Raw genomic sequence first — 11,076 nt, forward strand, 5'->3', positions numbered from 1 at the left:
AGCAAACTGTCCATGCGGTGTCACTACACTCCAGACAGTGACAACTGTCCACTCAGAGTTTAGACATAAAAGCTGCAGCCAACAAAGGACTGGCATGTTGATGTGCAAATGAGAACATTAGCATGGACAGAATATCAAGGGATTACTGTGTTACAGTGACATTGGTGTCAAATTCACAGCGGTTTGTGTGATGAAAGCAAGGATTTCTCAGGTCTTACTGCTGGCTTTGCTGCGGCTGGTGCTGCTGCTGGTGCTGGTGATGCTGCTGCTGGTGCAGGTGCAGGTGCAGGTGCAGGTGCAGGTGTAGGCGTAGGTGCTGCTGCTGCTGGTGCAGGTGTTATCTTCTCTGGCTCTGCAGGCTTTGTCATCCAGCTGTTAACACGTCCAGAAACGCTTCCTTTAACACCAGCCACATCCTGAGAAAAGAAAGATCTCAAATACTTAATCACATACTCTGTCAGTAAACTCGTCATATGTTTTTTTTTTTTTTTTTTTTTTTAAACCTTCAAGTTATTGGCAGGAGCTGGACTTTCAGAGGTGTTGCCAATGTTGCCCTTCTCCCACATGCTCTTGATGCTGCGTGTGCCTCCTGTAGGAATGTCTGCCATTGGAGACTTGGGAGATTTGGGGTCTTTATTTCCCTGTGGAGACAAAGAGAAAACAATGTTATAGCCCTTATCTGGACTATTTCCATGTCATGTTACTTTACTTACTTCTGTGGTATTTCATTGACAAAAGCAGTACATTAAATAGAAATAAAATAAGTTGCAATGCATTTTACTGAAAACACTTCTGATACGACTTAGTTTTTTTTGTTTTTTAATCCAAAAACTGCATTGCTATTGTTATTAGTAGTAGTAGTAATTCACCCCTATATGTCATTCTTATTTGTTCTTATGTGATTTGTTTTTAACTTTCACTTATTTTTGAAACTTAAAGGCGCCATATGTAAGAATGTGGCCAAAAGCGGTTACTATGCTCAAATTCAAAATACCAAGGTCTTTCAGGTTTCGTTTTCTGACGTATCTGGCAACCCGTGGTTGCTCAGCAGCCGAGACTCTACTGACTGCAATGATTGGTAGACGGCGGTAGGTGGCGCCACATGCCAAAACATGATTTCAAAACATAAACATGATTTGCAGTCTGCAAAAGATTTTTTTTAAATGCGAATATTTTGGCTGTACTGTTGTTGTTGGTGAGTTCAGTTTGTTATATGAACATTATTCCTGAGTCTCTGTGACATATTAGGAGGATTTTATGGCCAGTTGCTTTAGATTTATTATATAACGCACCTTTAATTTAATTTTGTTTTTAACTATCCTTTACTAATTTCCACTTCTTGTTAAACACTTTGCATTCACCTTACTTTTAGTTTTTTGTCGATTTTGATTGTTAGCACAAGAAAAGTGCTGTATAAATATGATGTGATATTAGATACTTACATACATGGCTGAATATACATTAGTGCTCTAACTTATTAGAGTATTTTGGGTGCTGGCCTACATTTGTAATAAAGTTTACAGTTATGTTTTTGTAAAATGATTGAATAATGATCTCACCTGGATGGCAGAAGTGTACTGTTCCAGTCTGTTGCCTATCTTGGATACGATCGGAGTGTGAGACACTCTGGCTGCAGTGCTACAAGAATCACCATGGACATTAATGTGGCAAATCAACATTTACCTGCATCATTCAGTTAGGTTGCCTTATATCTTTTTTAAGTACAATACAGCAAAATTATCTTTTGTGGCTCACCTTTTCTGGGCCGATTTGCTCAAGAATTCTGCCTTCTGCCCGATCTGTACAGAACAAAAGAGCAGATTTAAAGTTAAACACTGCTCTGTCACTGAGATGCACATGTAAAGTTGTATTTGTTTGAGTTGGACTATGCAAGAATACACACACACATACACACACGACCTAAACAACCAGTTCTTCAGAAATGAGCTTCTGCCGTATTAGGACCAGGACTGTTTATGCCAGAATGGTCCTAAAAAGGCAACAAAGACAAGTACACACACACACACACACAGCACAAACACACACTTATCTGAACGAGGGACTGAGAAATACTGTTGAGAAGAAATGATGCTTCCCATACTTGAGGTGAAAAGACAAACATGTTCACACATTCCTCAAAAAGATCTGTCTTATTCCATTAGCGCCACATTTAAATACAGCCCCGACCAAAGGCATGTGTTCTACATTTTTCATCTCATCAGCATGTGGCTTCAATCAAAAAATTTTAGGATCATCTGACAGGAAAACACGTTTGACCACTGAAGAGACATCAGGGAGAATCTGATAACATTTACTTCTTTTCCTCTGATTGAAACCTGCCATATTAGCTAAGGCATGATTAAAATCCCACTCTCTGTGGATGACTCCATAACTAGTAACACAGGAAGTAAATCTAATCTGGAATATGAGAGTGAACTGCATAAAGATTGAAGCTGGACATTTACCTGCTTACTGTAGTGGAATGGACAAAACTGAAATGGGAAACATGTTGGAAATAAAAACAATAAATTATTATGAAATGTTGTTCTATCAGAGCCAAAACTAGGCTGAAACTCAGAGAGGACTGGGCTTTCATGGCCATAGTATGAGTTTCCTATCAACATTAGACAGGCTCTGTTCACTTCCTGTTTTTAAAGCTTGTTTTAAAAGACAGTTCTTCTCCTTGGCCTTTGACACAGTGTGAGCTGTTGACTTTCTGCAGAACTGCTGTTTTTATAGCCCTGTGAATGTGAGACGTTGTGTGTGGAAACCCGCACAGTTAAACTGTTGCATGCCTTTTATAAACATGATGAATGCTTTGTGCTTATAGGGAAGACGACCGAGGAAAGTCGTGAAAGTGTTCTGGGGTCGTTGGAAATATCACAACATGCATCACAAACAAAAATCCAAATGTTTTTGCCTGTAAAGGAAATATCAAAGACAGAAAGGTGAGACATTATTTTCTTCACTGTGATGAAAAAGTCACCTTGGAGGAGCCTTTGGGAGAGATGGTGAAGGCAGGTTGTTTCGTGGTGTCCTCCTCCTGCAGTTTCTTTTTCTCCGCAGCCTCCGCCCTCCTCTTCTCTATCTCCTCCTTCAGCCTCTTCCTCTCCTCCTGTGACAAATGCAACAGTCAAATAATTGTCACTGCCTCCAAACACACAAACACTGAGACTCACTCTCTGATTCCTGAACTTGAAATATTTGACTTGTCTACAAAATCCATCCTGAAGTCCATCCTCACCTGATCTTTGGCTTTCTTGTCCTCCAGCTCCTGCTTCTTCTGTCTCTCCTCCTCCTCCAGGATCTTCCTCCTCTCCTCTCTCTTCCTCTTCAGCCCCTCCAGCTCAGCCTCAGCGTCATGCTGCTTCTGCTTCATCTTCTCAATCTCTTCGCTGTCGGCGTTGTTTCGCCGACGCTTCAGCTCCTGCAGTTTACGCTCAGCCTCCTGTCGCTCCACGTCGTCTGCCTTAGTGGACGCAGCGCTGTCCATGACATATACATGTTATTATGTTTATGTACATGTATATATGAATACATTGATAAACACATTACATCACATTATATTAAATCTTTGATTATAGGTTGTTTTTTCTGTCAGTTAGCTAACACTTTCAGCTAACACTAATTAATGTTTTTAGAAGAAATCACTCATTACTAATAAGGAATATTTACCTTGTTGTCTTCTCTGTTTTCTTAAGTTTATTCTCAAGCAAGGCTCCATTCTGTTTAGCCGGTTCATTCTTAGTAAAAAAAAGAAAAAAAAAGAAGAAAGACAAACATGTGAAAGCATTGTACATCTTTAATGTTGTTAGCCGTAGTAGCTAACAATATGGCTAACAATAGTTGTTAGCTAGTGAGGCTAGAGTTAGCGTTTTACCTTTTCTTTGAATCCAAATCTTTTTTGCTTTTCTTCCTTAAAAAACAAGTCAAAAAGAGAACAAAATTAAACTAAATAATTCAATAATGAATTAATTAAAATTACAATATTATAATTAGAAAAAATATGAGACTGAATTTAAAAGAAAGATAAACACTGTCACTGGTGAAAAGTCTCACATCAATACCTCATCCTTCTTCTTTTTTTCTTCCATATCTCTCTTTTTACGCTTTTCCTCTTCCTCCTTTTTCTTTTCAGCCTCTTTTTTCCGCTTCTCCTCCTCCTCCCTCTTCTTTTCCTCCATTTCCTTTTTCCGTCTCTCCTCCTCTTTCTTTTTCTTTTCCTCCAGCTCCTTCTTCCTCTTGCTCTCTTCCTCTTCCTTTTTCTTTTTCTCCTCCAGTTGCCTTCTCTGTTTTTCCTCCTCTTCTTTCCTCTTTTTCTCCTCCATCTCTTTTTTTAATCTTTCCTCCTCCTCTTTTTTCAGTCGCCCCTCCAATTCCCCTTTCTGTCTTTCCTCTTCTTCTTTCTTCTTCTGTTCCTCCATCTCCTTCTTTAGCTTTTCCTCCTCTTCCTTTTTCAGTTGCTCCTCTAACTCCTTTTGCCGTTTTTCTTCCTCCCCTTTACTCTGTGCCTCCTCCATCTCCCTTTTCTGTTTTTCCTCCTCTTCCTCCTTCCTCAGTCTCTCTTCCATTAGTTTTTGCTCCGCTTCCTCTTGTTCCTTCTTCTTTCTTTCCTCCTCCTCCTTCAGCTGCCTTTCTTCTTCCTCTCTCTTCAGCTTTTCCTCCATTTCCACCTGTTGCCGCTCCACGTCTTCTATCCTCTGTTTTTCTTCCAGTTCTTGTTGCTGTCTCTCTTCTTCTTCTTCTTCTTCTTCTTCTTCTTTCCTCTTCCTCTCTTCTTTATCCTCATCTAAATCAGGAACAGCTTCCTCAGCAGCATCTGGTTTACCATGATCTCCATCTTCTTCTGTCACTGCAGCCTCAGTCTCCTCCTGTAATAGAACATGTTTTTTTTTAATATTATATTTTTAATATAGTTCTTCTTTTTTTTATATAATTTTCTTGAGGAGAAAGTTAGGTTGAAAGCTCAAATGTGAAATCATACCTCATTTGTTGTGGTTGGTGTTGAATCCTCAACAGATTCCTGTAAAAACAAACAAACTCACTATTCTGAACATAATTTTCCTTCAGAAAAAAGTTTAAAAAATCATCTTTACTTTCTCGTCTTACCTGCTTATCTTCCTCCTGGTTCCAGGTCTTCACGTCAACCTCTGCCACCTCCTCCTGGACAGATGTCTCCTCCTTCTTCTCCTCTTCTGTCTGCTGCTCCTGGTTGCAGCTGATGGAGGACTGCTCCTCCTCTGCGCTGTCCGTGCTATTGATGGTGGGGTCAAGCTCCTTCTGTCTCTCCAGAGCCTCCTGCATTCTCTTCTGCCTCCGCTCCTCCCTCTTGGCGAGGCGATCCAACAAAGCCTGGTCATCATCTTCTGCACCTTCAGCACTGGTGGTGGTGGTGGTGGTAGTAATGGTAATGGTGGCGGTGGTGGGGGAGGACTCGGTCTCTGTGACGCTGTAAGTGCAAGAAAATCACCTTTTATATAAAGAGGTAAAGTCTGAAATGCATGTTTGATTGAAGCTGAATATGTAAATCAGGATTCTTGTTTGATCAAGTGTGACAAACCGACATCAGGCTCAACAGGAGACATCAAAACCAAGAGTAGTTCAAACAGAAGGTTTGGGTGAAATGTTCTTGTGAAATTAAAAGACTATAATGAGGAGAGGCACCTATCTTGTCGTTACTGTGACATGAGTTTCACCCATCAAAGATATCATTGTGATGTACAGAAGACAAGTCAATATAAATCAGATGAGTTCCATTACACCCACATTTTTTTTTACAACAAACAGGAAACAAACAAACCGCTGAAGAACGTGCAAAGTCATGAAAGTTTGAACTGTCAGTTGTGATGATAAAATCAACTAATAATATGTCAATATATTACATTTAGTTGACCATCACTATTAAATTGTGGGCTGTCATTTTATTTTTTAATTTTGTTTTCTCTTTACTTACAGAAAAAGAAAAATCCAGTATTGTACTATGAGGTAAGTTTTACTCCTTTGTTCCTTTAAATAGCTGTTGGAACTAATTTGTTTAGTGGTACCAGGCTTATACAATAAGTACAGTTTAATGTGTTGCCAAAGATTTATTCAATTATGCTGTCATGGGGAGGTTTTTAGAGAGCTTTATTTCTTTATCTCATGTTTAGATTTGCTCGTGCTCTTTAATTCTCTCCACTGTCTCTCTTTCTTTCCGTCCTGCTTATTCCTCAAAATGATTTATCTGCATCCAGATGCTGCACAAAAGTCATGTGCATCACATGACCGTGTCAAAGTTCCACAACCCAACAGAAGGTATGATGTTGCCAAATAAAAACTTCATTGTGGGTGAGTTCAGAACATCTCCAGTGGAAGGTTTCTGTTCTTTGCCACATTATAGTACATGGTTCTCATCGGCTCATCCATATTGTACCTGTTGGTGTTGATTTCATCAGTGGTACCAGGCTCCTCCGGGTCCCTCATCTTCTTTCTCTCCTCCCTTGCACGTCGCCTTCGCTCCCGCGCTTCCTCCTCATCGTCATCGTTGGTGCAACCCGGTCTGAACCATCACACACATACAACATTCACATCAAATCCTAATGTGGTGGCCAATGGATCAAATAGATATCTGATATTCCACAGTATCAGATACTGAACAAACTGAGATTGTCCTGGGAGTTGAAAATAGATTTGTACTTGTTATTTTAATGCGACACAATTAATCAGTAAACCTGAACATCGATGTTAGCTTCGAAAAGACAAAAGAAAGTAAATGCAATTACACTTGATCTCAATATGCCGGGGTTGATGTCTGCGTGAGAATGAAACAAAAACCGCTCAGAATAATTGACAGTGAGCAAGTTAGTGAGTGTACTTCCTGATGTGACCCAGATATCACCACATTTTAGCTAAACGTTCACCCAAACATTCAAACATTCAACGACAAACTCCAGAAACATTCTGGACCCAATTTTCTGGACATCGTCCACACTTCATCTCTGAAAAAGGCTTCAATTGAATGTCAAAACCATAGAGATTCGAGTGTTGTGCTAGTAGAGGCTAATGTAGCCTTCAGCTATTAGCCTCCTTAGCCATTTGCAACATAACTCGAAAAGTCACAGACGGATTTGGATGAAATTTTCAGGAAATGTCCGCAATGGGACCAGGAACAAGTGTTTACATTTTTGGTGTGATCCGTAGACATTATCACTATTTTTAATCGCTTTTTTGTAGTTACTGAGCTGCCTTGGTGGGGGCTGCGCTCTCCGAGTGCTTTTCTAGTTTCGAATTGTTTGAGTGGCATAGTAGTAGTAGAAGTAAACATATTTCTGGCAAGAACTGTTCCCCAAGGAGCTTCTAAATGTTATGGCACTTCCAGATACAAAGACGCCTTGTTGGCCAAAGTGAAAACACAGTGAAAACCTCTTTTTTTGATGTGGACATGGATCTCAAAGACTCTTCAGAGGCCAAAGGAGCTTCAGTTATCAGACGAAAGGCAAAACTACAACTTGCATAACAACGGTATCGTGACCACCTCAAATTTGTCTCCGGACCCTTTAAGGCATCTCAACCCCCAGGTTGTGAATCACTGATATAAGACAGACGATTTCAAGCTGACATTTAAAGGTATAATTGAGACTGGAAGCTGCAACAGAGGGAGAACAGAACTGAGAAATAATAGGAAACACACTCTCTACAGTGTGTCCAAGATCCAAATGTCGCGTTGAAGAAATTGAGTTTTCCACGAGAATTGCTCCCTTGGAACAAAAACCACCAGAGACAATAGTGGCAGGGGAAAAGTTTGGAATGGGAGAAAGATGATTAGATAAGAAATCGTTTTAGTGTCCAAACATTACATAATGTGTAGTGAGCATAACCATTACCCTCCTGTCTCTCTTCCTGCCACTGACCTTTATCCAACTGTGAGTACATTCACAGGGAGACTCTCGAGCGTGCCAGGCTGTATCTTTCCAAGCATTACCAGACTTTATGAGGCGGGGAGAAAGCTTGAAATGGCCCATTGATAGCGCGTGGGTATTATTTCCCTGTGCTCATCTCAAATCCGCTGCACAATGATTAACAGATGTGAGAGGAAGAGGTGGACGTGAACCACACAGATCCACTCAGTCTTTAAAAACAAAAACCCGAAGGAGGCAGAAATCCAACAAATCCTCAGGCAAAGGTTCCACTAAATGGCAGAGTTTGCCTCAAGTGATCACAGAGGAAGTAATTCAATTAAGCATCACTCCACCCAAAGCTAGAGGCCTCCTGTGAGACTGCTGTTAAAGTTTTACTGGTCACATTTCCAGATGAGCAACCCAAGGGATGTAAACGGAGAGGAATATGATGAGGGCTTCTTGTAGAAAAGGAAAACAAAATAGGGCAGCAACTTTAAAAAAAAACACTAAAAAAACAACCTCTCTCAAATGGAAGGAAACAAAGAGAAGGCTTTGTTGTGCTTAAAAAAGAAAAAGAGATCAAAACATTCCAGTGTGCAGCGTTTCCTCTGGAGCAGAGAATCTTGAGGGTGGTGAGAGAGAGGCAGGCTGGTTTGGCACTTTGGTGTTTGCAGGACTGTGAGGAAAGCTTTTGATATCACTGACACTCTTCTGAGGGGACATCTCAACTGACATCTGACATCACGGGATAGTGTCCCAACCATGTCCACCAGAACAAGTTACAGATTACAGATCCAGAAATTAATTCAAAATAAGAGGAGGAGGAAATATCTGCATTATTGTTTATTAGATTTACTGCCATTTGTGTAACACCTGGTTTTAATTTAAATTCACAAACAGCCATTTACAAGAGATATATGAATTATAACTTCATTTTAGGCATGTGTTACTGTAGCTGGAATAACGAATAACTCCTCTAAACAAGAAAAGAACCATGATGCAGTCGAGTGACTTGAGTTAAGGCCATTTTAATGTCCCAGCACAATGAAAAAATAGGACAAATACTCGAAAAAAGCTATTTACAAAAATGGATCTATATACAAGCAAGTCATGAACATGTCTCTCTTGTGAAAGAGACCTAGCTCCGTGAGATTACCTCTATAAATAAAGTTTAAATTAAAAATAAGTGTTCAAAAAACTTTCAACAACTGTGCTCAGGTTTGATTCATATTGTTTCCAGTAGCTCTTGAACCAACACTTAACAATCAGACAAAGAGATTGTCTCCATTTTGCTGCATTTCTTTCCTTCTAGAATATCCTATAACTATTGTGATATTAAAGTGAGTGTGGGGTGAGGCGACAGAGGACAAGAGACAAAGGCACCTAGCTCTCTGACTCCTTAACAGGAAAAAATGACAGCTAAGCTCATTAAGCTGTCTGTCGCTGCTCAGCTACCATGAAAGAGTGCAGACACACAACAGATCACTGAGCATCTATCTATATAAAAGTGAGATAATCCAAGAATCAGTCAAGAATAACTTAAACTGGCTGAGTTCCCTGTGAGCAACTGCCGTATTTACTGGCATCAACATCCTGTTTATAAATGAATGACACCTGAATGACAGTGAAAAACTGTGATAAAACCATTCGGCTGTCATTGAAAATGATTTGTGGAGATTCCTCTCTGTCCTTTGACAGTGGAATAGAATCATTTTTCACTCGTCAGTAATCGTCAATAGTGTGTGACAGTGTGTATTCTCCTGTTCTTGTTCATTGTCGCGTGTTCATAGGTCCATATTAATAAGTATTCACTTACTTGTCAGCATCGAGGCGCATCTGCTCTCTCCTCTGCCGCCTCAGCTCCATACGTCGGTCAAAGTCATCGTCCATGATGCCCAAAAGATTCTCCTCACTGAAAGATTACAAAGTGTGATCACTTCAGAATCAGTTCTTCAACACATCAACACTTGCATCGCATTGCTCGGAGAGTAGGATCCCAGACAATGTACAGTTGGATTTACAGCCACATATAGGCTGAGCCTCATTTCGCGATGATGGCACACCATATTTGGGATGTTTGACGTGAAGAAACAAACCCCCACAGTGCGTAAAAGTAGTGCGATCACTCCAAACACTTGAGAGTACAGAAGAATCACTGAGAACATGACGTGTGTGTGTGTGTAAAAAAAAAAAAAAAAGAAGTAAGTAAAAGACGGTGTCTGTCAGTTTACAATACCTGAACGGTAGCTGAAGTTTAGACCATGAACAGCAGTGTCTCCCCTCTGCTCATATATCAACTTTAACAGTCTGGTTTATATCTCAGCCTCTCCACAGCACAGAGAATTCCTGCTTGTTCCTTCAGTAGCGTTTAACTATACCAGAAAAGGCAAAGCCTGCCTCTCTGCGCCGCTCTTGTTCTCTCACATCCTCCTCCTCCTCCTCCTCCTCCTCTTCATCCTGACCGCTCTTTCCCTCATATCCTCCTGTCTCCTCCCCGATCACTGAGTTTAAACTTCATTCTTAAATTATGCCTGGTGAAAGTATTTTCTTCTCTTTCAAACGAATCGTTGTCGTGCCACTACCTTCTTTTATTCTCTAGAGGCCACTTTTATTTTAAATTAGCTTGAGGAACCCACTGTCCAGTCTGTCATTCATCTTTAACAAACCAAAACAAAAAGCAACTTGTCGCTTCATCATTTTTAGTCAGTTATTAATCAAAGAGAGAGGGTTTAAATTCATTTCCAGGGACTTTCAGAGGTTGAACATCCAAATGCTGAAGGTGTTGCCTGGAAGAAAATTCATCTGGTTCTCTTTTAGAATGTATACATGTATTGATTGTCTTTGTTACATTTTTATTTCCAATCTGATTACTCCCATATGAATCTTGGTTGGTGTAACTGATCTGTCTTCAATTTGTCCCACAATAATGAATTCATGGTCAGAGGTGCACATTTTTCTTTCTTTAAACTATGTGTTTAATTTTAGAAATTGGCTAACTCACTTTCTGCCCAACAGCAGATAAAATAAATAGATAACAGCAGCACACACTTCTCTGTGTCATATAAAGTTACAAATATGTTCTACCGGCTTCTCTAAAAGGAAAAATAATGCATATGTAATTAGAAAAAGTCAGGAGAAACTTGTATATCTACTTTGTTTTGGGTGTGTATTAATCTGGATTCTTAGAAGACAAAGTATC

General features: G+C 40.0%; 1 protein-coding gene across 1 annotated transcript; it reads right to left on the reverse strand.

Moving 5' to 3' along the window:
• Positions 1-305: 305 nt before the first annotated feature.
• On the reverse strand, positions 306-10,200 carry LOC310930679 (uncharacterized protein; the record flags this gene model as incomplete). Its single annotated transcript, XM_083893721.1, has 14 exons — positions 10,114-10,200; positions 9,694-9,789; positions 6,413-6,538; positions 5,110-5,449; positions 4,985-5,023; positions 4,068-4,871; positions 3,881-3,916; positions 3,676-3,743; positions 3,245-3,485; positions 2,987-3,115; positions 1,756-1,799; positions 1,560-1,638; positions 504-641; positions 306-416 (listed from the first exon to the last, which is right to left on the reverse strand). Coding segments are annotated over exons 2-14 (2,229 nt in total), but the record flags the coding sequence as incomplete, so codon positions are not given.
• Between the last annotated feature and the right edge of the window lie 876 nt (positions 10,201-11,076).

The sequence above is a fragment of the Microchirus variegatus genome, assembly GCF_963457635.1.
Source record: "Microchirus variegatus genome assembly, chromosome: 8".
Lineage (NCBI taxonomy): Eukaryota > Metazoa > Chordata > Actinopteri > Pleuronectiformes > Soleidae > Microchirus > Microchirus variegatus.